Raw genomic sequence first — 27,587 nt, forward strand, 5'->3', positions numbered from 1 at the left:
TAAGTGCCAACACAAAACACCGACCAGGGTTGTATGTATTCATTGTGGCACACAGTCATTGAAATGCTTTTCAACGGAATATAAAAACAAACGTGTTCTTATTGGACTGGTCTAGGTAGTCTGTTTTCTTTCATTTGCTTCCTAAAGAATATGACCTAGGAGGAGGAGGAGAGACGGGGCCTTCTCTTACCCATCACCTCTACGGTCATGATGACTTTGCTACCGTCCATGACTTTCAGATCCTTCAGACCACGTAGGAATACAGGGGCAGACGGCTTCGACGGCTTCTTGGTGTCAACTGCATTTGGAGGGTCCGTCCTCTTGAAAAGGTTCTTAGCTGAAATGTAACAACAACATTAGCAGGGTTACTTTAAGATCATGAGTAATTTACTAAGCAGCACACGAAGCCAAGACAACCAACTTGAGATTCAGCATTCCCCCAATTGACTGTTTGTCATGTAAATCAATAGTTATTCTAGATGGAGTCTTGGAATACTATACAGTGCATTCGGAAAGTATTCACACCCCTTCACTTTTCTCACATTTTGTTACATTACAGCCTTATTCTAAAATTGATCAAATAAAAATCCTCAATTTACACACAACACCCCATAAAGACAACAAAAACAGGTTCAGAATTGTAAATGTATTAAAAATAAAAATAGACCTTATTTACATAACTATTTGCCATGAGACTCGAGATTGAGCTCAGGTGCATTCTGTTTCCATTGATCATCCTTGAGATGTTTCTACAACTTGATTGGAGTCAAACTGTGGTAAATTCAATTGATCGGGCATGATTTGGAAAGGCACACACCTGTCTATATAAGATCCCACAGTTGACTGCATGTTAGAGCAAACACCAAGCCATGAGGTCGAAGGAATTGTCCGTAGAGCTCCGAGAAAGGATTGTGTTGAGGCACAGACCTGGTGAAGTGTACCAAAACATTTCTGCAGAATTTAAGGTCTCCAAGAACACCATGGCCTCCATTATTCTGAAATGGAAGTAGTTTGGAACCACCAAGACTCTTCCTAGAGCTGGCCGCCAGGCCAAACAGAGCAATCGGGGGAGAAGAGCCTTGGTTTGGGAGAACCTTCCAGAAGGACAACCATCTCTCCAGCACTCCACCAATCAGACCTTTATGCTAGAGTGGCCAGACAGAAGCTACTCCCCAGTAAAAGACACGACAACCCACTTGGAGTTTGCCAAAAGGTACCTAAAGGACTCTCAGACCATGAGAAACAAGATTCTCTGGTCTGATGAAACCAAGATTGAACTCCATGGCCTGAATACCAAGTGTCACGTCTGGAGGAAACATGGCACCATCCCCACGGTGAAGCATTGTGGTGGCAACATCATGCTATGGGGGATGTTTTTCAGCAGCAGGGACTAGGAGACTAGTCAGGATCAAGGGAAAGATGAACTGAGCAAAGTACAAAGAGATCCTGGATAAAAACCTGCTCCAGAGTGCTCAGGAGCGCAGACTGAGGCGAAGGTTCACCTTCCAACCGGACAATGACCCTAAGCACAATGACCCTAAGCACATCTCTGAATGTCCTTGAGTGGCCCAGCCTGAGCCCGGACTTGAACCCGATCAAACATCTCTGGAGAGACCTGAAAATAGCTGTGCAGCGACGCTCCCCATACTTTCCGAATGCACTGTATATTAAGGCTGGAGTAGATTTCTTATAGTACTTCCCAAATGGCATCCTATTTCCTGTATATAGTGCAATACTTCTAATCTGAACCCTACGGGGTAATGCCACTAAGAATGTTTACATATCTCGCATTACTCATCTCATATGTATATACTGTATCCTCAACTATCTATTGCATCTTAACCACTGTCACTGCTCACCCATATATTTAATACTTATATATTCTCATCCCATTCCTTTACTAGATTGTGTGTATTAGGTTTTGTTGTGGAGTGTGTAAGAGATTAGGTTTTGTTGTGGAATTGTTAGATATTACCCGTTAGATACTGCTGCACTGTCGGATCTAGAAGCATAGGCATAAGCATTTCGCTACACTCACAATAACATCTGCTAACCATGTGTATATGTGACCAATAACATTTGATTTTGATTTGGGAGCCCTGTGCATCGCTTGGGAGTCTCCGCTCGTTCAGATAAAGATGAACCTCCGGGCCAAGAGCAAGAGCTCTCCTACATCAATTACTCAGCTGGCTGGCAATCTACTGCAGCCAGGACATCTGAAACCTACAGTACTGAAGAAACCATGCCAAAGAATGTGGAAAACCTGTGTTCTCAATGACATTGGCAGCCGCCAAGCGTATAGTCTGAAAACTTTCAGAGGCTCTGGAGCAGAACGTTACAAGTGTACAGCTGATCCTCATATGGACTAGTCGTTGACAAATTAGAGGTTGACCGATGATGAATGTGGTGATGAAGACACGTCGGCGCCAAGGCACAGCGTGATGATTTGATCACGATTTATGGCACTGTCCGGATGGATGACCATATTTATATGCAACACGGGAGTGAAGCACACCTTCGCCAGTGGCTTTCTCTGGGGCCCAGACATTGCCACGGAGGTTCAAGGATACTGGCACACTCAGAGGCATGACGACTGATTCAACTTGGAGTTGACTAATATATCTAAACTGTATGGATTAAATTGTCATGTTTGGATCCCTTCAGTAGCTCTGAAGAGCTGCAAGTTAAGGATTTATCTTTACAGAATTGCTGAACTAAACTGGTCGCCGGACGGCGACCTTTTCAAAGCCTCCATCGTTTAGATTGAGTGTGTCGATTAGGTTTAGAGAATGATTGTGAAGTTTTGTGCGTTTTGTTTGTTGGCCAGCAGAGTGATGCTAATTAATCGATGGAGGCAATTGAAATGGGTTGCTTCATTCATTGAGAACTTGTATTGCAAATTTCCTGGCTATACTTTGTAGGCTTATGCCATAGTGTGGTGAGTATGCTATGTTATTAGACAGACAATCTTCTACATTGTAGAAGAATGTATGGTATGTACACATTCTATAATTATATTCTTATTGCATACTTGTAATGCATCTTTATCACTTTTAAATTGGCTTCATACTGCAGTCCTTGTAATTCAGAGTAATATTCTTTGTTTTGTTGTTCTGGACTAAAATATTTTCTACATTGTAGAATAACAGTGAAGACATCAAAACTATGAAATAACACATATGGAATCATGTAGTAACCCCAAGTGTTACGAAAAATCTAAATATATAGTAAATTTGAGATTCTTCAAAGTAGCCACCCTTTGCCTTGACAGCTTTACACACTCTTGGCATTCTCTCAACCTGCTTCATGAAGACTGATTTTCCAACAGTCTTGAATGACTTCCCACATATGCTAAGCACTTGTTGGCTGCTTTTTCTTCACTCTGTGGTCCAATTCATCCCAAACCATCTCACTTGGGTTGCGGTCTGGTGATTGTGGAGGCCAGGTCATCTGATGCAGCACTCCATCACTCTCCTTGGTCAAATAGCCCTTACATGCCATCACACCTCCTCCATACTTCACGGTGGGAACCACACATGCGGAGATCATCTGTTCACCTACTCTGCGTATCAAAGACACGGTGGTTGGAACCCAAAATCTCAAATTTGGACTCATCAAACCAAAGGACAGATTTCCACAGGTTTAATGTCCATTGGCCTGATTCTCACAGTCTCCACTGAACAGTTGATGTTGAGATGTGTCCGTTTCTTGAACTCTGTGAAGCATTTATTTGGGCTGCAATCTGAGGTGCAGTTAACTCTAATGAACTTATCCTCTGCAGCAGAGTTAACTCTGGGTCTTCCCTTCCTGTGGCGGTCCTCATGCGAGCCAGTTTCATCATAGCGCTCAATGGTGTTTGCGACTGCACTTGAAGAAACTTTCAAAGTTCTTGACATTTTCCAGATTGACTGACCTTCATGTCTTAAAGTAATGATGGTGTGACGTAGAAGTCCGTCACTGGCTGCGGGCAGCATTTGGTTCTTTAACGCACACACATATTCATCACTCCTCCCTGCGCCATTATAAGATAAGTTAACAATGTGGGTCGACACACAAATTAACTTCTGTCTTGGTGCATGCATTTCACACTTGTCAATGTTCATATTTGAGAGATACAATAATTATTATACTTATCAATGTTGTGGATGAGCGCATTGTTTGTTTGTTCTGTTCCTCTCTCTCCATCTCTGTAGCTTCCGGGTATGCTGGAAAAGGACCCGAGCTAAGGGAATTGGCTTGGCTTTATAGTGCCTGTCCCAAATGGCTCATTAATGCATATGGGCATATTGAAAGATATTGTCAGTAGTGATGTAATGTTGTAAATGTTATGTTGTGATATTGTTTAAAACCGTGTTGCAATGTATATCCTTTAGTATGTTTAGTTCATGGAAAATGTAGGTTTGTATTGTTAATTGATTAATTAATTAGGGTTAATTGTTCTGAGGGGAGGGGCTAGCCCTACAAAAGGAGCCTCTCTTTCAGTCATGGAGAGGCAGTTTGGATTGAGCTGTCCCATAAGGTAGACGTTGATGGCAGTACTGTTGTTTTTTTGTTCCGGAATCACTTGTAAATAAACACCTTTGCACAGAAGAACTTTTGCGGTTTCGCCATCTTTTTATTTTGATAGAGGTTAGGTTATCCAGTTTAGCCTTCTGGCCTACTCTACGTGACAGATGGACTGTCATTTCTCTTTGCTTATTTGAGCTGTTCTTGCCATAATATGGACTTGGTCTTTTACCAAATAGGGCTATCTTCTATATACCACCCCTACCATGTCACAACAAAACTGGTTGGCTCAAACGTATTAAGGAAAGAAATGCTACAAATGAACTTTAAAACAAGGCACACCTGTTAATTGAAATGCATTCCAGGTGACTACCTCTTGATGCTGGTTGAGAGGATGCCACAAGTGTGCAAAGCTGTCAAGGCAAAGGGTGGCTACTTTGAAGAATCTAAAATATATTTGGATTTGTTTAACAATTTTTTGGTTACTACATGATTCCATGTGTTATTTCATAGTTTTGATGCCTTCACTATTATTCTACAATGTAGAAACGAGCAACAACAAAAAAATGGAATGAGTAGGTGTGTCAATTTTTGACTGGTACTGTAATTATACTAAACATCGTACACTTGGGTTCCACCTTGACAACTCTGCTCTAAACGTGACTCAAATAATGCAAGAACTTAGATCGCTAGAAACAGCTCATAAGTATCCGAACATTGTTAATTCCATTATGGTACAATATAGACACATTATAGTCTGGTGATGCAACGATTAGCTATCTTGCTAGACCCGTCAGAGACGCACAGGGCCGTATGCATTTTATACACATGATTATGGAGTCAGAATGAATCATTATTACGATAGAATTCCTCCTACAATGATCACATTTTGTCATCCTCAGAAGTCGGGAGTAGAATTTCATCCATAACTACAGACTTGCCATCTGGAGACGTTTCCAGAGCACAACGCAATGCTATTCTGCGTCCCAAATGGCACCATTTCCCCTATTTAGTGCACTCTTTGTGAACAGAGCCCTGGTCAAAAGTAATACACTAAATAAGGAATAGGGTGCCATTTGGGATGAATACGAGATATGTCCTGAACGTTACCAGGTGCGCGTCCCAAAAGGCACCCTAACCCCTATACAGTGCACTACTTTTGATCGGACACGTTACAGTACTCCAATTACAGCTCGATCACCCTTTAGACCCGTGCTCTAAACACCACAGCGGCGATCTGGACACTCCAAATGATTGATGATGTGATGTTATTGGCAAACTAGTGAGGTACATGTCCTGAAAAAGTAAACACTTGGATAATCTCATTAAAGATGACCATAGGACATGAGGGATAAGGGCAATGCTCTTGCCAAGGTCTTTAAGAGTCCAAATCAAATTACTTGACTCATTATTATACTTTAGTCATAATGGGGTAAAAAGTTGAATCTAATGATAAAAACATGCATTATCACAAAACAATTATATAGAAAGAAATCATATATCAAAATAAAAAGGGACAGAGGGAGCAAGAGGACAAGCTGTTCTGAGCGAAACAGGCACATTTCCACCAGGGACTTCTCTATTACGGAGGGCTTCCTGAGAGAGAGAGAGCGAGGACCTTTTTGGCCCTCGCTCCTTGATTCATACGCACCATGTATGGCGTTTGGTTCTACGTAGAGTCAACCCCCTCCCCAGGTTCATAAATCTAGTGGCCCTAACCTTGTGGACGTCAGGACCCTACAAGACAGGGCTTGTCATAAACACAGCCCACTGTCTGTATACATACCCAGCATACCAGAGGGAGATCCAAGGCATCTCCAGCATGTTTCCATCAGCACTACTGCTTAAAAAGCCCCGCTTCACTGCTGCCCCAGGATGCGTCCCAAATGGCACCCTATTCCCTTTATACTATACTAACTTTTCACCTCGGCCTATGGGAGCTTTCGTCAGCCCTGGTCAAAAGTAGTGGGAATATGGTGCCATTTGGGACCGACAGTAATCTGAGGAGCCCTCATAACAGTTTACACATGGCACAAGGGCCCGACTTTAAACAAAAGTTAATAATAATGCAGGGAGCCTAACTGCGTGGGACATCCTCTAGCCCCTTTACCAATCCTAAGGCATGCAATACTCAACAGTCAATATAAACATTTTGCATTTCCCAAAGGCATTTCAATAGTAAAAAAGAAACCATCACACCTTACAGTATTCATATATCATTGGAGGCTGCTGAGGGGAGGACGGCTCATAGTAATGGCTGGGATGGAGCGTAACTAACACAAGAAAACCATCTGTTTCATACCATTCCATTCTGGCCATTATTATGAGCCGTCCTCCCTTCAGCAGCCTCCGCTGTCATATACTGTAGGTATATGTACAGTATGATGATCTTAACTTACAGCTAACACTGCCATGGCTGTTCTTCAACAATATCTTAGCTGTGTTGAACATAGCAGACTCACCCTACCTCTTAGACTGGCATCATATAAAAACGGGCACCAATCCACTCATCTACTTGTTCTCACAGGTTCAGTGTGATGCCAACTTGCCAAGCGAATCAACGGCCACTTGGCTTGCAGCTAGCCCATCTGCATGAAGCGTTGCATCTTTAAAATCAGGGCTTCGAAAGGAGACTCTTAATCAGATTGAAGTGAAGGTTAACCTGTAGATCGAGATCACTATGGAATCTTACAGTCAGTGTCATTACTGTTAAACATAAGTGCATTATAATGCATTATAAAGGACTTCATAGAAAGTGCTTCCAAACAGATTCCAAAAAGATTGGATTGTGGATGTCCTTAAAGTTATACTCTCTCACTGCTCTAGCACTCTTTTGCTACTAAAAATGAATGAGTGCATTTAGTTCTTAATGCATGACCAATATGGTTGGTGTGCTAGCAAGTCAAACAAGCTGTATTTCCCTCTCTCTCTCTCATGCTGCATGCTGAACTCACGGTGCATGTGTGGGAAAATGATGGCATTTCACATTTTAAAAAGCTGAACCTCTGCCATGAAGCCCTGTGTGCGCTGAAAGACAAGGTTTCTGTCCCAAATGGCACCCTATTCCCTACACAGTACACTACTTTTGACCAGGGCCATGGTAAAAAAAAGTAGTGGACTATATAGGGAATGTGGTGCCATTTGGGATGTAGACAAGATGCATGCTGGAACAGAGGGAGCAGATGTTTCCTTAAATGCAACATCAGAGCCCTAAAATAGATATTCTCTTAGAGCAGCAGCGTTGCTTATCAAAGGGCTCAAAGTACTCTCAATATAGACATTTCAGGGCTTTAGTAAACAGTCAAATGCTCATTCTTCTGAGAAGAGAAGCATATTTCCCATCATGGATTGAGCAGATTCTCAATAAAGCCAAACGATTGCTAAGACTTAAAATAGCCTGATAGTATGAGACACATTTCATGTACAGTACCAGTCAAAAGTTTGGACACACCTACTCATTCAAGGGTTTTTCTTTATAGTTACTATTTTCTACATTGTCGAATAATAGTGAAAACATCCAAACTATGAAATAACATATATGGAATCATGTAGTAACCAAAAAAGGTGTTAAACAAATCAAAATACATTTTAGATAAGATTCTTTGCCTTGATGACAGCTTTGCACACTTGGCATTCTCTCAACCAGCTTCACCTGGAATGCTTTTCAAACAGTCTTGAAGAAGTTCCCACATATGCTGAGGAGTTGTCTGCTTTTCCTTCACTCTGTGGTCCAACTCACCATCCCAAACCATCTCAATTGGGTTGAGGTCAGGGGAATTGTGGAGAGCAGGTCATCTGATGCAACACTCCATCCTTCTCCTTCTTGGTTAAATAGCCCTTACACATCCTGGAGGTGTGTTTTGGGTCCTTGTCTTGCTGAAAAACAAATTATAGTCCCACTAAGCTCAAACCAGATGGGATGGCGAATAGCTGCAGAATGCTGTGGTAGCCACGCTGGTTAAGTGTGCCTTGAATTCTAAATAAAACACAGACATTGTCACCAGCAACACACACCCACACCATCACACCTCCTCCTCCATGCTACACGGTGGGAACTACACATGCGGAGATCATCCGTTCACCTACTCTGCATCTGACTAAGACACGGCGGTTGGAACGGAAAAAAACTCAAATTTGGACTCATCAGACGAAAGGACAGATTTCCACCGGTCTAATGTCCATTACTCGTGTTTCTTGGCCCAAGCAAGTCTATTCTTCTTATTGGTGTCCTTTAGTAGTGGTTTCTTTTCAGCAATTCAACCATGAAGGCCTGATTCCTCTAAACAGTTGATGTTGAGATGTGTTTGTTACTTGAACTCTGTGAAGCATTTATTTGGGCTGCAATCTGAGGTGCAGTTAATTGCTGATTTCTGAGGCTAGGAACCAATTAACTTATCCCCTGCAGCAGATACCTCTGGGTCTTCCTTTCTTGTGGCAGTCCTCATGAGAGCCAGTTTCATCATAGCACTTGATGGTTTATGCGACTGCACTTGAATAAGCTTTCAAAGTTCTTGACATTTTCCGGATTGACTGACCTTCATGAATTAAAGTAATGATGGACTGTCATTTCTTTTTGCTTATTTGAGCGTTTCTTGGCATAATATGGACTTGGAATTTGACCAAATATTGCTATCTTCTGTACACCACCCCTACAGATTGGCTCAAATGCACCAAAAAGGAAAGAAATGCCATAAATGCCATACTTTTAACAAGGCACACCAGTTAATTGAAATGCATTCCAGGTGACTACCTCATGAAGCTGGTTGAGAGAATGCCAAGAGTGCAAAGCTGTCAAGGCAAAGGGTGGCTACTTTGAAGAATTTCAAATATAAATATATTTTGATTTGTTTAACACTTTGTTGGTTACTACATGATTCCATATATGTTATGGCATAGTTGATGTCTTCACTACTATTCTACAATGTAGAAAACAGTAATACATTTGTTTTTTAAACCTTGAATGAGTAGCTGTCCAAAATTGGACTGGTACTGTATAGATTTATATTTTACCAGACATGTTTCTATATATAGCTATATATGTATGTTATATATGTATATATATATGTATAGATGTTTAAAGAATTTGTCAGCATAACATGCATGTGTGTTCAGATGTTCAAAAATGTAAAAACTTGAAATATTAATTTGGCATTCCCCTACATGACCATCTTTTTAGTAAAGCAGACTTTTTCCTTGTCCTAAAATAATATTTCCAAAGCCATTGTGGTGTACACTGAGTGTACAAAACATTAGGAACACCTGCTCTTTCCATGACATAAAGAGTGACCAGGTGAATCTAGGTGAAAGCTATGATCCCTTATTGATTTCACTTGTTAAATCCACTTCAAATCAGTGTAGATTAAGGTGAGGAGACAGGTTAAATACAGATTTTGAAGCCTTGAGACATGATTGTGTATGTGTGCCATTCCGAGGGTGAATGAGCAAGACAAACGATTTAAGTGTCTTTGAACAAGATATGGTAGTTCTTGAGTGTGTCAAGAACTGCAACGCAGCTTTTCACACTCAACTGTTTCCCATGTGTATAAAGAATGGTCCACCAACCAAAGGACATCCAGTCAACTTGACACAACTGTGGGAAGCATCGGAGTCAACATGGGCCAGCATCCCTATGGAACGCTTTCGACACCTTGTCAAGTCCGTGCCCCGATGAATTGAGGCTGTTCTGAGGGTAACAGCAGGTGCAACTCAATATTAGGAAGGTGTTCCTAATGTTTTGTACTCTCAGTGTAATGTGTATTGAATGTACCTAGTGTCTCAGAGTACGGGTCATGGTCTATGATCAGTTATAACTTTTGGATCTTAATGAACAGCATATAGACAGGGAGGAGCTGAACCCACTCTGAGAAGCTTGATACATACGGCCACTGTAGAGGCTCCCAAGCCCACCTTTGACGATGACTCTGGAAGTGCACACTGCTCTCCCATGGCTGTTCTCAGCGACACAAGCGTACTGGCCTTCGTCCTCTGGCAGTGCACCCTGGACTGTGAGTTGGGTCAGGCCATTCTCAAAGGCAGAGTGGGCATGCGGCACTGGCTTGTCTGGAGGGGGAGTGGGGGAAGGAACATGCGTCACACTCGAGGGGGAAACACCTAAACCCAGTCCACACACAGCAAAAAAAAATTGTTTCTTACACTAAGAGTGTAAAAGTAAAGGAGAGCAGTATTACATGGAGAGAGATGATTGAAGAAAGATTATTAGAAATTAAGCAAGAGACTAATTAATATTCATTCATCCATATTGAACAAAGAAAATGTTTGCTGTGGAATCGCTCATAAAACAAATAAATGTGTGGTGGCAGAGAAAGACTACACGAATGTAAAAAACAACAACAACAACAACAACCTTGTAACGGATGTGTGTTTCCCTGCAGGCCTGAGTTTACACAGACAGGCAGCTAGCTAGCTCTGTGTTAAATTGATCCTCCTGTGGTGGGCCGGGCGCAAATGCACGCTGACACGGTCGCCAGGTGTATGGCGTTTTCTTCGACACATTGGTGCAGCTGGCTGCCGGGTTAAATGGGTCGTCGTGTCAAGAAGCAGTGAGGCTTGGCTGGGTTGTGTTTCGGAGGACGCACAGCTCTCGACCTTCGCCTCTCCTGAGTCCGTACGGGAGTTGCAGCGATGGGACCTGAACGTAACTACAAATTGGATATCAGGAAATTGTGGAGAAAAAGGGGTAAAATAATATACGAGTTGTGATGCTCTGACACCAACAATGGCGAAGGTGTATAAAGATGTCGGAATACAGATATGACGTCATTGTTTTAGCACGAGCCACACAGAGTTTTGTAACTACAGCGCACAACATGATTCAATGCACCAGTAAATAAATCGGCACAATCACATTTGGGAGTTTTACAAATTTCGGAGCTCAAATTGAGATCATGTATACTCTGCTAATGACGACACAAAAAGAGAGGAACGGAGAGGAATGTACAATATGCCATATTTATGCACCACCGCTATATAAACGGCTCTTGCTCCCTCCCGGTGCTGGACCACCCAATCCCAAGAAAGGCATTCACTTTGAAATCCAGGGGAGCCTTTTTTTTTGTCCTTGTGGTAGGCATTTCATAATCGGCCGGCACAGGTCAGAGTTTGGAAAGAGAGAGAGTCTCAGATGTCTGCTTTTGGAGCACAAACACTTGCCAAGTCGAGCTGTGTGTAATATTTCAGAAGAGGTTTCAGGAGGCAGCGATGCATGTTTTTCCTTTATATGGTTCCTAGGCCTCATATTTGTTTAATGGCTGTGGGTGTATTTTCCAGCGGAAAGAACAGAGGGCTGCGAATCGGTTGGTGCTGGGATCCCTGCTGGGAGCGGGGACTATTTCTCTTCCCTGAGATAAGTGTGATGCCATTAACTGTCCATCCGTCTTCAAGAGACCAGAGTATAACATCAACAGTTCCCGTACAGCTCAGACCTGGAGCACTAAGAGAAGTGGCCTTGTGGAAACTATGGCTACGTCCCAAGTGACACCCTACTCTCTATATAGTGCACTACTTTGGACCAGGACCCATAGGGGTCTGGTCAAAAAGTAGTATACTATGAAGGGAATAGGGTGTCATTTGGGACAGGAACTATGTTAGATCCTTCGCTAAAATCAGCAACAAGTCAATTCTATTTGAGTTTAAAGATTAAATCTCTATTTTAAAGATGCCTCTTAAAGGCCCAGTGCAGACAAAATGTGATTTTCATATATGTTTTATATTTCAGCACTAGGAGGTTGAAATAATACTGTGGAATTGTGAAAATAATGATAATGCCTTTCTTGTGTACTGTAAGAGCTGTTTGAAAAGACCGCCTGAAATGTCATCTTGTTTTGCTGAGATGGAGTTTTGGCCTGCCTGGTGACGTCACTACATGGTAAATTAGTTAACAAACCAATAAGAAAGAAAGTGCCAAACCGTTCTGCCAATAACAGCTAGTTTTCAATTTTCCCCTCCCCACTCCCAGACAGACAGTCCTAGCAAATTTCTTGCTTGAGAAATTGCTCTTTGCTAAGAAGCTATTTATTTTTATTTTTTTTACAATTAAGAACTGTAAGGTACCCAGAAATCATTTGATATTTAGATTAAAATGGCTGCATTGGACCTTTAATACTTTCAGCTATGTTTTCTAACGAGGATAATTCAACTCAAACACATTTGGCCACCAAAGTAAAACAAAACACAAACAATTACATTGGCCAAAACACTTTACATAAAAGTTCAGGAGCTTAACTTTTGACTAGAAATGAACGTTACAGTTAAGAACTGTAGCCCTATGTTGTGAGGCAAGTTAGGCTCAGGTGATAGATTGATTTAGTCTAACTCTTAACAAATTGTGATCCATCTTCATTAAATAGGGAAGGATAAAAATGACCTAGCTACAATAAAAAAATACTATGTTCAGTTGGAATTCTGCTAGATCAATTGTCATGCCAAGCTTTCATTTTGGTTAGTGACATTGGGTACCCTTAGGACGTCCATACTCCCAAGGCTAAACCCTTACCCTAACCTTAACCCTTTCCAAATCAAACGTCAACTCCAATGAGACATGGACGTCCCAAGGCTCCCGTATAGCATTAATCCATTTTGGTGTTATGACCTTCAAAATTACCCATTCAAGGGGTTTCCTCCGACATTCTCTACGTGGAGCAGTTAAAGATGAAAAAGATCAACATTCTCTGTGTGGGATCTGGCATATTACAGAGACACATGAGCCTTCAGCAGCAGAGCAGCCAGACCTGTGAAACGGTGGTCCTGTGATGGGCCGGCCTCATGCTCAGAGGGAAAGCAGTAGCAGACTTACTATGGCGGTGTCCCAAAGGGCACCCTATTACCTTTATAGTGCACTACTTTTGACCAGGGCCCGCAGTGCACTATATAGGGAATAGGGTGCCATTCGGGAACGCATGTAATAAATTACACCCCCCCCACCTAGCTGATCTATTCAAGAGGGTTCTGAGTACAGGGACTTTTTGTTATTCCTACCACTTCTCCCTTCATCCTTCACTTTTCATAGGAGTGGGAGGGATTTGTCTGTCCGTCCAATGAGGTGCAAAGCATTGAAAAACAGGATTATCACCCCCCTCTTGTGGTGACTGCTACTAGAGTTGCACATTTACGGTCATTTTTGCCAAATTCCCAGGTTTCCCAGAAATTCCAGTTGGAAATTATGGGAAAGTTACTGGAACTTTGCATCCTTAGTTACTGCAGGGGGAGATGCAGGGTGGCAGGTAACCTACCGGTTTAAGAGGGTAGCCTAGTGGTTAGACCGTTGGACTAGTAACCGGAAGGTTGCGAGTTCAAACCCCCGAACTGACAAGGTACAAATCTGTCGTTCTGCCCCTGAACAGGCAGTTAACCCACTGTTCCCAGGCCGTCATTGAAAATAAGAATTTGTTCTTAACTGACTTGCCTGGTTAAATAAAGGTAAAAAAAAAAAAAAAAAAAAAAAAAAAGAGCGTTGGGCCAGTACCCGAAAGATTGCTGGTTTGAATCCCTGAGCCGATTAGGTGAAAAATCTGTCCGTTGTGCCCTTGAGCATGGCACCTATTTCCTAAGTCAAATGTAAAATTGTTTTAATGATGGGCTTTCTCACCGTTTAGGAGCCAGGAGATCTTAGGTAGAGGCTCCCCCTCCACTGAACACTGCAGAAGGAAGTCCTGGCCCTCACTCACTGAACATCCCTTCAGGACAGTGCTGAACGCAGGGGGCTTGCCCTCCAGCCGTGGGTCTGCAGGGGAGGGAGTACACAGACAGTATTAAGAATACGTCCTAAATGTATTACATTGGGTCCTTACATTTGAAATGTGTGGTACTGGTCAGTCTAACGGCCCATTTCCACCATAAGACTTTACCCCAGTGTTTGGCCTAAAGTACCTGCCGCAAACAATACCGACCCGGACTTGGGACAACCGACCGCGGTATCAGCAAACTGGGTGTATGACCAGATGCAATCTTTCCTTCTCTCCAGTAGAGGGCATAGGTGGACAAGAATTGTGGCAGTCATGTCTGGGAGGACACACACTCCCGACAAAAAGACTGCTCATCTCAAGCACATTAACCTGAATATGCATAGAGTCCGACACGGCTCTGTATTATGGAAAATAAAAGTGATAAATTCTGGACTCTCCCTAAATTAAATCACTGTAGACTGGTGCCAGTACGTTTAGTCCAAACAAAACCACCAACCAGATAGTCAAAGTGAAACTGTTTTGATATCATTCAATAAACAACCAACTATTATTTGGTTAAAGACCGCAGACAGCTTATATGGGCTGGTCCAATAGCAACAGTGTCTCGTTTTAGTTGAACTCAGCCCAAAATCGGCATTGCCGCTGAGGAATGAACTAAACGGTCGATGTGCTCACCTCAGTTTAGCCTGCCTTCATCATTATCGTGTTTTGATTAGGACAGGGGAAATGAATTAGACGCTTATTTACCCAAAAGGCAGAGCTGGAGACTGAGGAGACCATTATGTCTAAACTACTGTACCTTCAACCATAGACCTGTCAGATGAAAAGGGTGACGCGATAAATATCCTGCACAACAAGGGCCTTAGTTCACACTATTAAAACCAACAATGCTGCTCTCCCGTTCTCCTTTAGTTCCTGCCACAGTGTGTATAGTACACACTTTTTGACCAGAGCCCGACGGGTCCCAGGGACTCAAAGGGGGGCACATTTTAGTGACTTCCCTAGCACCACACACCTGATTTAAAATAAATCAACTGCTCATCAAGCTTTGATCATTTTAAAAATCAGATGTGTGGTGCTAGGGCAAAAATAAAAAAATGTTGCACCTCTTGGGTTCCCCAGGACCAGGATCCGGAAATGCTGGATTAAAAAAAAATAAAAAAAATATTGGGTGCCATTTGGGACCCAAACTAAGTACTTACTCTTGACCGTGAGGTTCCAAGTCGAGGACACCTTCCCAGTGCTAGTAGTCAGGGTGCATCCATACGTCCCACTGTCCCTTTTCTGGACGTTGTCCACAGTGAGGATGTGAGTGTTGCCGTCCTGCTGGAAACTCAGCCCTGCTCTGGGTCTCAAAGGGAAGCCATCTTTAACCCAGCTCAGGCCAGCCACGGGAGATCCTGAGACTGGAAGAGCACATTAACAGTCAATCTAATGGGTTAAATATGCAATAATAAAGTAGCCAAGAACTGTTAGTGAACTGGCAAAAATGTGCATCTAAACATGACAAATACATACAGCATTTTACAGAGTTATGGTTCATATAAGGAATTCAGTCAATTGAAATCAATTCATGGCGTGGTTACACTTGGTCTATGGTTGTGAGGCCGGTTGGACGTACAGTACTGCCAAATTCCCTAAAACGACATTGGAGGCGGCTAATGGTAGAGATATTAACATTCAATTCTCTGGCAACAGCTCTGGTGGACATTCCTACAGTCAGCATGCTAATTGCACACTCCCTCTAAACTTGAGACATCTGTGGCATTGTGTTGTGACAAAACTGCACATTTTAGCAAGGTGCAGCTGTATAATGGTCATGCTGTTTAATCACATTTTTTATATGCCTCATCTGTTAGGTGGATGGATTATCTTGGCAAAGGTTAAATGCTCACTAACATGTAAACATATTTCTGCACAGCATTTTTAGAGGAATAAGATGTTTGTGCTTAAGGAACATTTCTGGGACCTTTTATTTCAGGTCATGGGACCAACACTTTACATGTTGCATTTATAATTTTGTTCAATATAATACACCATAAGATGTTTTGAATCACCTTGGCATTTGAATGCGACTTTGGTCCCCTCTTTAGTGTCCTGGCTCTGAGGTACAGAGTCAAATTTTGGTGGAGCTCCAGCAGTCACTGCTTCCCTCGCTGACCTGCTCTCTCTGGCCTGCCTTCTAGTCTCTCTAGTGGGCTCTGGAGATGGCTGTGGGGGGCTCTGGACTCCCACTGGGGAGGTCTTCAACCTATCCCTTGTATCCCTCTCAGGGGCTCTGTGTGGGTCTGGGCTGGTCCTAGCAGCTCCCTGGCCTCTTAGATGGTGTTGCAGACTGGTGGAGCTGGCAGCCTTTGGGGTTGCCACTCCAGGCTTTCTAGGTGCCTCATCAGGCAGGTCTGCAGGGGGCTTGGGAGACACCAGGATGATGGTCTTGGGAGAGACCATGGTGTCCTTCCATGTTGCTTTGGTCAGCTCTGTGTGGTCTTTGGTCTCCCTGGTGAGTGTGGCGAGTCTCTCTCTGGTCTCAGTCCTGTCTCCTGTCTTGGTAGGTGAACGCCGGTCAGCGAGCAGGCCGTTACTTGTGTGCTTGACTTCGGGTGAGTCAGTTGTCTTTGGGACAGGGGCCACCGGAGCAGAGGGACCAAGGCTGTAGTAACACATTGTCAAGGGATTGAATATTTAACTGTAGAGAAATTCTGATGTATACATTTCTACCAAATAATTCCATCTCATGAAAATAATTGCTCATGGAATCACAGTTAGTAATACTACAATGCAGGGAATTGTATGAGATACATACTCACATGCCAGCCTCACTGCCTGAACCTAAAAAGGAAAGGAAGCACACTGAATTTCCTCTCAAATACAACAAAAAATGTCCCAAATATAACTTGTCCCAAATGGCACCCTATTCAGTGGACCCTCGTCAAAAGGAGTGCACTACAAAGGGGAAAGTGCTATTTGGGACACATCCTGTGTGTTGATGGCTGCAGTATCTTACCCTGAACATTCAGCTCTGCTGTAGCTGTGGCCTTCCCAGCACTGTTGGCCACAGAGCAGGTGTACATTCCTGCATCGTCCACACACACATCTCGGATCTCCAGGAAGTGGATTCCCGACTTCTCAAACATGTTGAAGTGGGAAGAAGTATGAAGCTCTTCATCTCCCTGTGACACCCATCAAAGAGAAAAAGTGACAAAGTGGAAGAGAGAGATGTCAGAGATTAAGACTCACCATCCTACATATTTGAAAGACAATACACCACCTGTTCTAACCAGTTGCAAAATCTAAATGTTAACTTTCCAAAATGTCATGCTTATTCCCTCCTAATACAAAAAAAGATTCAAACTGGGATTGCTGGAAAACCTGGGAATTGTGGGAAAGTTACTGAGATTACTAAACCTTCTCTCTGTTCCATCTCACCTTAAGCCAGGTAACAAGGGGCTGTGGGCGTCCTGTGATTTTGGCAGAGAACTTGCCACTCTGCCCCATTCGGACAAAGATGCGCGAGGGCCTTGTCACAAACTTAGGGGGGCTCTCCCCCCAGATACTGGGCATGCTCTCCATGGTTGACACTCCAAACCGCCCACTGGAGTCAGAGAAAACACAACCACTCACTACCTCAGCATCCAAATATGTGTCTGCTTAATCACACTACTTGAACAAACAAATTCCATTTGAACAATGACTTAATATAGTAAATATGAGTGACTGACAGACTATATTTACAGGCCATTGCTTGCGGATCCAACTTTTACGGGATTTTGTCTGAGGCAATCAAAGATCCGGAGCTTCCCGAATCTTCTGTGCATGTACAGAGTATATCAAACCTTAGGCACACCTTCCTAACATTGAGTTGCACCCCCCCCCCCTTACTTAAATCCACAACTTGGATCCCTCCACAGCCTCATAGATGATCTAGATACTTTTTCTAACCCCTCTGCATTACAACCAAATTATGATATGTACTACATTTAAGCAATAAGGTACGAGGGGGTGTGGTATATTGGCCATATACTGTACCACAATCCTCAGAGATTCCTTATTGCTATTATAAACTGGTTACCAACGTAATTAGAGCAGTACAAATAAATGTGTTGTCATACCCGTGGTATAAGGTCTGATATACCACAGCTGTCAGCCAATCAGCATTCAGGGCTCGAACCATCCCAGTTTATAATATGTATTGGATCACCAAAAAAATTATACTTTTACATTACCATGTACATAACCAATAAAATGGTCTGACGGTGAAGTGGACATACTCGGTATTCAAAGAAATTCTCTCACTACAATACATTTGAATAGAAAGTTAGCAAAAATAGATCTTGCTACAGTGGAAAGGAAAATACCTTTCCATTTGTGGAGAGATCACCCTGATTAACGTTTTAGTCATATGCCTGTTTATTTTTTTTATTATATGAGCAAAACATTTTCTTTTCTTTGGAACAGCAAGACAGACAACATTAAACAGGCCTATTTCTATAATGAACATGAATTCGGGGAGCAGAAATGATTCAACATTAAAGCATTACACTTCTCACTAAAGGCTTCGGTCATACAAAAGCTATACTTAAAACCCGAACTGGTTCTCTAGCAAGAATGTGTCACCCCATGTTCAGGAATGGGCTTTACAATCTCTCACTTTAGGTTATTTGAAAATTAAATCATCATCTCTAAAATATCGCTATTTTTAAAACAAGCCATAGAAAGTCAGTTGCAATTTCAGTTTAATCCACCAGAAAAGACAAAACAAATATTACAACAAATATTATAACCAATATTATGGTTAAACTTAAATACACTAATTGATAAAAAAAACAATATCTTTGGTTATAATATTTCTAATGATATCATATAGGACTGGTGGAGTTGTCACACATGCAGCAAACAAAAATATATGGACATTTCAGCTCTACTCAAAATGATATCTAAATTTCAGCATTACCGCAAAAATGGAAGAGGCAAGTGGAAGGGGGAAAAGTAAGGAACATGTCTGTTGGCCCTGCATTAAAGACCAAAATTGTCTAAAGAATACTTTATTTAATTTAATTTAAGGACCAAATAATTGACAGCTGTCGGGGGGATACAACCATCCCAGCTATGCAGATTTGGCTGGGAAGAGACAGAATAATTATCAGATTAAATTTTACTGGTTACATACAGTACCCATGGTTAGGAGATGTTATTGCGAGTGTAGCGAAATGCTTGTGCTTCTAGTTGCGACAGTGCTGCAACATGTAATCTAACAATTCCTCAAACTACCTAATGCACACAAATCTAAGTAAAGACTAAGAATATATACATATAAATGTATGGATGAGCAATGACAGGCAGCATAGGCAAGATGCAATAGATGGTATAAAATACAGTATATAGATAGATGAGTAATGCAAGATATGCAACCATTATTAAAGTGGCATTATTTAAAGTGACTAGTGATCCATTTATTAAAGTGGCCAATGATTTCAAGTCTGTATGTAGGCAGCAGCCTCTGTGTTAGTGATGGTCTAGTGGCCGGGGACTTCAATGCAGGGAAACTTAAATCCGTTTGACCAAATTTCTATCAGTATGTTAAATGTGCAACCAGAGGGGAAACAACTCTGGACCACCTTTACTCTACACACAGAGATGCATACTAAGCTCTCCCTCACCCTCCATTTGGCAAATCTGACCATAATTCTATCCTCCTGATTCCAAGCAAAAATTAAAGCAGGAAGCACCAGTGACTCGATCTATACAACAGTGTCAGATGAAGCAGATGCTAAGCTACAGGACTGTTTTGCTAGCACAGACTGGAATATGTTCCGGGATTCTTCTGATGGCAACTGGATCCTGGACCTCCTGGCGGGCTGCCAACAACACATCCGCCATGCTAATCCGTAACACAGGGGCCCCTCAGGGGTGCGTGCTCAGTCCCCTCCTGTACTCCCTGTTCACTCATGACTGCATGGCCAGGCACGACTCCAACACCATCATTACGTTTACCGATGACACAACAGTGGTAGGCCTGATCAACAACAACGATGAGACAGACTATAGGGGGGAGGTCAGAGACCTGTCTGTTTGGTGCCATGATAACAACCTCTCCCTCAACATGATCAAGACAAAGGAGATGATTGTGGACTACAGGAAAATGAGGACCGAGCAAGCCCCCATTCTCATTGACAGGGCTGCATTGGAGCAGGTTGAGAGCTTCAAGTTCCTTGGTGTCCACATCGCCAACAATCTACCAAGACACACCATCCTTTTTTACACTGCTGCTACTCCGTCTTATCTATGCAAAATCCCTTTAACTCCACATACATGTACATATTATTTCAATTACCACATCAAATTGTATTGGTCACATACAAATGATTAGCAGATGTTAATGCGAGTGTAGCGAAATGGTTGTGCTTCTCGTTCCGAGCAGTCTTTACCGTGCAGTAATGACTAACCTGAACCTCTGCCCCTCGCTACTGTTATTTTAGTGCTGCTCTTTAATTATTATTATTTATTTTTTTACTTAACTTATTTTTCTTAAAACTGCATTGTTGGTTAAGGGCTTGTAAGAAAGCATTTCACTGTAAGGTCTACACCTGTTGCATTCGGCGCATGTGACATAAAATTAAATTTGATAAATCAATAATAATCTTAGCCACAATCAACAGCCTGATCAATTCTATGCGAAGAAGATGTATCATGCTGCATGAGGCAAATGGTGGTCACACCAGATACTGACTGGTTTTCTGATCCACGCCCCTATTTTTTTTTAAAGGTATCTGTGACCAGATGCATATTTGTGTTCCCAGTCTTGTGAAATCCATAGATTATGGCAAATTAATGTATTTCAATTGACTGATTTCTTTATATGAACTGTAACTCTCTAAAATCTTTGAAATGATTACATGTTTTGTTTTTATTTTGGTTCAATGTATATATAAAAACACAGGAAAATCACGTTTTTGACAGCACTGGGCCTTGAAAACGGCATCATTTTATTTATGCGCCATGGCAAGATGTGTAGAATTGCAGGAAATTAACTTTTAAAACTTCCGCGAGATGTGTGTCCCCCCCTAACCAAACCTCACTTAGGGCCTCAAAAAGGCTAAGCAGCATAGTACCCTTTGATCTCAATTAGTTTCATGGAGATATGCATTTAGATCTACTTGAGTTTCGATGTAGCCTACAGTGTTGTTTTGAATTATGGAGTGAATACATTTTAGAGCAGATGGTGGTAAACTAGCATACTGTAGCGTACCTGTGTATTTTGCACAGTGGCACGCGCTGTTGAGTTCTGGCCACATGAGAGAAAAGTGTGTTGCCGTTTTTGTCTTACAGTAACGTTATACTATGCTATTCGGGTTAGGTTATGTAGAATACTGTGATCATTATGTGATCTTGTATACCAGTGGAGGCTCTTCAAGGGAGGAAGAGGACCATCCTATTCAGTGGATTTCAACAACCAAATAAAATTGTGAAACATTTAAAAAATGTATCCTTTTTAGATAAAACTATACTAAATATATTTACGTCACCAAATAATTGATTTAAACACACCGTCTTGCAATTAAACGTTTACAGTAGCCTCAACAGCACCTTTTAGGGTAGCAACATGGTGTAGCCGGAGGACAGCTATTTCCAGTCCTTCTCTGGGATCATTGTCTTCAATACAAAACCTCGGAGGCTCATGGTTCTCACCCCTTCCATAGACTTGCTCAGCAATTATGACGACTTCCCGGGGGACGTCATCCAGCCTCTTTCAGTATGAATTGACATGTTGTCCATCCAATCCAAGCATACACTACAGCTAGCTAGCACTGCAGTGCATAAAGTGTGGTGAGTTGCTGACTCAGAGAGAACGACAATTGTTTTGTTCAAAACTGTTCAACTACTAAGGAAGAGCAGCAGAGAGCGAGAGTGAGCTAGCTATATTTCATTGTATTTTTTTTCTTCTTCTTAGTTTACCTTTCACTTACTTAGCTAATGCAGCTAATTTAGCTTACCCAACAACCTGACTCAAGCAGAGATTAATGCTATGTATGTTAGCTAGCTGGCTAAGGTTACCCAACACTGCAACTCTAAGTCAAGGTAAGCTAACAAAAATATAAGCTTTTGGTTTTACAAATGTATTGCCACTGGGACCCGCTGGTGTAACTGCTAAACTGCTTGCTGTACACTGTACTACGTGATAGTAAACCCACAATCCAATCCATGTGTACAAACACATTAGTTCTAGTTTGTTGATCATAACGTTATGGTGACAACTTAGGCTGTGTAGCCATTAGCGGTTATGCTATGAAGGTTTGGCTGCCTGGTCAAAGACTGACACAGCTGTTGTGTTGTCCAAAAGCAAGGGGAAAAGAAAAAGTGAGAGAAGGAAAGAGAGTAGATGCGAGAAGGAATTATACAATGAGCAAAGTGATGATGCTTTATGTGGCTGCTATAAAGGTGAACTGTGTGTGGGTGATCAGCGGTGTATCCATTCCGCCGAGTCAGTTGCTAAATGTTTCTTAAGAGCTCCAATGCAACCTGCCTAAATGGCTACACCACCCTGTAGCACTCACATCAGTAAATATGAAGTGCTTTGAAAGGCTGGTCATGACACACAACACCATCATCCCAGACACCATAGACCCACTCAAATTTGCATACAGCCTCAACAGATCCACAAATGATGCAATCACAATTGCACTTCATACTGCCATCTCCCACCTGGACAAGAGGGGAAATAACTATGTGAGAATGCTGTTCATAGACTACAGCTCAGCATTCAACACCATAGTCCACTCCAAGCTAGGGACCCTGGGACTGAACAACTCTGCAACTGGATCCTGGACTTTGACAGCTCGGACCCAGGCAGTAAGGGTAGGCAACAACAACTCCGGGACACTGACCCTCAACACGGGGGCCCCTCAGGGAAGTGTGCTGAGTTCCCTTCTGTACTCCCATGACTGTGTGGCCTCGCACGACCCCAACATCCTTGGTGTCCACATAACTAACAACTTAACATGGTCCACACACACCCGCACAGTTGTGAAGAGGGCATGGCAGTGCCTCTACCCGTCAGGGAGGCAGAAAATATTTGTCATGGGCCCTCAGATCCTCAAAAGGCTGTACCATCGATAGCATCTTGACAGGCTGTATCACCACTTTGTATAGCAATTGCACCGCCCTTCACTGCAAATAGCTAAAAAAGGTGGTGCGGACAGCCCAGTATATCACTGGGGCTGCCATCCAGTACCTCTATATCAGACAGTGACAGAGGAATGACTGACAAATTGACAAAGACTCCAACTACCCAAGCCATAGATTGTTCACTCTGCTGCCACCCAGAAAACAGTACCGGAGCATCGGCTTCTGGACCAACAGGCTCCGAGACAGCAGTCTTATGGCTTGGGGGTAGAAGCTCAATAGCCAGACTGCTAAATAGTCAATTAAAGAGTACCCAAACTCTCTGGACTGACTATCTTGCACTTGACGCTAAGCACACGCACTAGACTTGATATATACACACTCACTACACCGTCACTCCCACACAAATCACTCACGTTCAAACACTACATACGCACAGACACAAACATACATGCATTCACACATGCAGACTCACACTTTAACAAATTTTATTAGTCAAAAGCACCGAATACAACAGGTGTAGTAGACCTTACAGTGAAATGCTTACTTAAGAGGCCCTAACCAACAATGCAGTTTAAAACCATATGGATAAGAATAAGAAATAAAAGTAAGAAGTAATTGAAGAACAGCAGGAAAATAATAATAGCGATACAGGGGGGTACTGGTACAGGATCAATGTGCGGGGGCAACGGTTAGTTGAGGTAATATGTACATGTAGGTAGAACTATTAAAGTGACTATGCATAGATAACAACCGAGAATAGCAGTGGTGTAAAAGAAGGGGACAGGGGAGGGGCAATGCAAATATTCTGGGTAGCTATTTGATTAGGTGTTCAGTAGTCTTATGGCTTGGGGGTATAAGCTGTTTAGAAGCCTCTTGGACCTAGACTTGGTGCTCCGGTACCGCTTGCCGTGCGGTAGCAGAGAGAACAGTCTATGACTAGGGTGGCTGGAGTCGGACAATATTTAGGACCTTCCTCTGACACTGCCTGGTATAGAGGTCCTGGGTGGCAGGGAAGCTTGGCCTCAGTGATGTACTGGGCTGTTCGCACTACCCTCTGTCGTGCCTTGCGGTCAGAGGCTGAGCAGTTGCCATACCAGGCAGTGATGCAACCAATCTCCTGAGGGGGAATAGGTTTTGTCGTGCCCTCTTCACGACTGTCTTGGTGTGCTTGGACCATGTTCGTTTGTTGGTGATGTGGATGCCAAGGAACTTGAAGCTCTCAATCTGCTCGACTGCAACCCTATCGATGAGAATGGGGGAGTGATCGGTCCTCTTTTTCCTGTAGTCCACAATCATCTCCTTTGTCTTGATCACGTTGAGGGAGAGGTTGTTGTCCTGGCACCACATGGCCAGGTCTCTGACCTCTTCCCAGCAGGTGAGCGTTTTCTTGTTTGCTTATGGCGGAATACAGCTCATTCAATGCGGTCTTAGTGCCAGACTCTGACTGTGTTGGTATGTAAACAGCTACGAAAAATACAGATCAAACTCTCTAGGTAGATATTGTGGTCTACAGATTATCATGAGATACTCTACCTCAGGTGAGCAATAGCTTGAGACTTCCTTAGATATCGTGCACCAGCTTTTATTTACAAAAATACTTAGCCGGCCGCCCCTTGTCTTACCAGACGCCGCTGTTCTATCCTGCCGGTGCAGCGTATAACCAGTCAGCTGTATGTTGATAGTGTCATCGTTCAGCCACGACTCCGTGAAGCATAAGACATTACAGTTTTGAATGTCCCGGTGATATTTTTCTCTTGTCCGTAGGTCATCTATTTTATTCCCCAAAGACTGCACATTTCCTAGCAGAATGGAAGGAAGTGGGGGTTTATTCGATTGCCTTCGAATTCTCAGAAGGAAGCAGGGTGGCTATTTGAAGAATAACATTTTTTCATTTATTTAACAACTTTTTGGTTACTATGTGATTCCATGTGTCGTTTCAATGTCTTCACTATTATTCTACAATGTAGAAAATAGTAAAAAATAAAACCATTGAGTAGGTGTTCTATAACTTTTGACCTGTAGTGTATGTTTCATGTGTGTGTGTTTAACTTCAATTTGTAGGCTAGGTTGTAGCAACCTCGATAGGCATAGGGAAACTTTGAGTATCATGTAGTAGCCTAAACCTATCGATGTTACATTGAGCTGGGTGAATGGAATATGAATGACAGTCATCCAATATGCCGTATAGAAATAATGCCATGCTCATAAAAAATGTCCTCCCTAATCTTAAATGACACAGACCGCCACTGTTGCATACATTGATTCCGCTTTGATCTAACTTAAACAAGCGCCGAAGCTTCCCACCATTAGCTCTGACAAATTGAAAACCATAGTCATTGGCGACTCCATTACCCGCAGTATTAGACTTCAAACAAATAATCCAGCGATCCTACACTGTTTACCTGGGGGCAGGGCTACCGACGTTAAGGCTATTCCGAAGATAGTGCTGGCTAAAGCTAAAACTGGCAAGTGTAGAGAGTATAGAGATATTGTTATCCATGTTGGCACCAACGATGTTAGGATGAAAAAGTCAGAGGTCACCAAGCGCAACATAGCTTCAGCCTGTAAATCAACTAGAAAGATGTGTTGGCATCGAGTAATTGTCTCTGGCCCCCTCCCAGTTAGGGGGAGTGATGAGCTCTACAGCAGAGTCTCACAACTCAATCACTGGTTGAAAACTGTTTTCTGCCCCTCCCAATAGATAGAATATGTAGATAATTGGCTCTCTATCTGGGACTCACCCACAAACAGGACCAAGCCTGGCCTGTCGAGGAGTGACGGACTCCATCCTAGCTGGAGGGGTGCTCTCATCTTATCTACCAACATAGACAGGGCTAACTCCTCTAGCTCCACAATGAAATAGGGTGCAGGCCAGCCACTAGCACAGTCAGTGTAGTCAGCTCAGCTATCCCATTGAGACCGTGTCTGTGCATCGACCTGGGTTGGGCAAAACTAAACTTGGCGGTGTTCGCCTGAGCAATCTCACTAGAATAAAGACCTCCTCCATTCCTGCCATTATTGAAAGAGATCGTGATACCTCGCATCTTAAAATAGGGCTACTTAATGTTCGATCCCTCACTTCAAAGGCCGTTATAGTCAATGAACTAATCTTGATGTGATTGGCCTGACTGAAACATGGCTTAAGCCTGATGAATTTACTGTGTTAAATGAGGCCTTACCTCCTGGTTCACTAGTGACCATATCCCCCGTGCATCCCGCAAAGGCGGAGGTGTTGCTAACATTTACGATTGTAAATTTCAATTGACAAAAAAAACAAAACGTTGATATGAAATCTATGCAACCAACTCAATCACTTTTATAGCTACTGTTTACAGGCCTCCTGGGCCGTATACAACGTTCCTCATTGATTTCCCTGAATTCCTATCGGACCTTGTAGTCATTGCAGATAATATTCACATTTTTGGTAATTTTAATATTCACTTGGAAAAGTCCACAGACTCACTCCAAAAGGCTTTCGGAGCCATCATCGACTCAGTGGGTTTTGTCCAACATGTCTCTGGACCTACTCACTGTCACAGTCATGCTCTGGACCTAGTTTTGTCCCATGGAATAAATTTAGCAGATCTTAATGTTTTTCCTCATAATCCTTGACTATCAGACCACCATTTTATTACCTTTGCAATTGCAACAAATAAATCTGCTCAGACCCCAACCAAGGAGCATCAAAAGTTATGCTATAAATTCTCAGACAACCCAAAGATTCCTTGATGCCCTTCCAGACTCCCTCTGCCTACCCAAGGACACCAGAGGACAAACATCAGTTAACCACCGAACTGAGGAACTCAATTTAACCTAGATGCAGTTGCACCCCAAAAAACATTTGTCATAAGAAACTAGCTCCTTGGTATACAGAAAATACCCGAGCTCTGAAGCAAGCTTCCAGAAAATTGGAACGGAAATGGCACCACACCAAACTGGAAGTCTTCGGACGAGTTTGGAAAGACAGTACCGTGCAGTATCGAAGAGCCCTCACTGCTGCTCAATCATCCTATTTTTCCCACTTAATTGAGGAAAATAAGAACAATCCGAAATTCTTTTTGATACGGTCGCAAAGCTAACTAAAAAGCACCATTCCCCAAGAGAGGATGGCTTTCACTTTAGCAGTAATAAATTCATTAACTTTGAGGAAAAGATCATGATCATTAGAAAGCAAATTACGGACTCCTCTTTAAATCTGCGTATTCCTCCAAAGCTCAGCTGTCCTGAGTCTGCACAATTCTGCCAGGACCTAGGATC

General features: G+C 42.6%; 1 protein-coding gene across 4 annotated transcripts in view; it reads right to left on the reverse strand.

Moving 5' to 3' along the window:
- LOC135519660 (myosin light chain kinase, smooth muscle-like) overlaps positions 1 to 27,587 on the reverse strand; it is a 94,775-nt gene that overhangs the window by 30,618 nt on the left and 36,570 nt on the right. For 2 of the 4 annotated variants that reach the window (XM_064944902.1, XM_064944904.1), the window contains exons 6-13: positions 17,634 to 17,799; positions 17,212 to 17,377; positions 17,015 to 17,036; positions 16,265 to 16,857; positions 15,410 to 15,613; positions 14,111 to 14,245; positions 10,387 to 10,566; positions 191 to 337 (exon numbers count right to left, since the gene is read on the reverse strand). In XM_064944902.1, coding sequence (XP_064800974.1) covers positions 191 to 337; positions 10,387 to 10,566; positions 14,111 to 14,245; positions 15,410 to 15,613; positions 16,265 to 16,857; positions 17,015 to 17,036; positions 17,212 to 17,377; positions 17,634 to 17,799 — 1,613 coding nt within the window. Of the gene's footprint in view, positions 1 to 190; positions 338 to 10,386; positions 10,567 to 14,110; positions 14,246 to 15,409; positions 15,614 to 16,264; positions 16,858 to 17,010; positions 17,037 to 17,211; positions 17,378 to 17,633; positions 17,800 to 27,587 lie in introns of those variants that run through there. The other 2 variants (XM_064944903.1, XM_064944905.1) reach the window with 2 other exon arrangements.

The sequence above is a fragment of the Oncorhynchus masou genome, chromosome 29, assembly GCF_036934945.1.
Source record: "Oncorhynchus masou masou isolate Uvic2021 chromosome 29, UVic_Omas_1.1, whole genome shotgun sequence".
Lineage (NCBI taxonomy): Eukaryota > Metazoa > Chordata > Actinopteri > Salmoniformes > Salmonidae > Oncorhynchus > Oncorhynchus masou.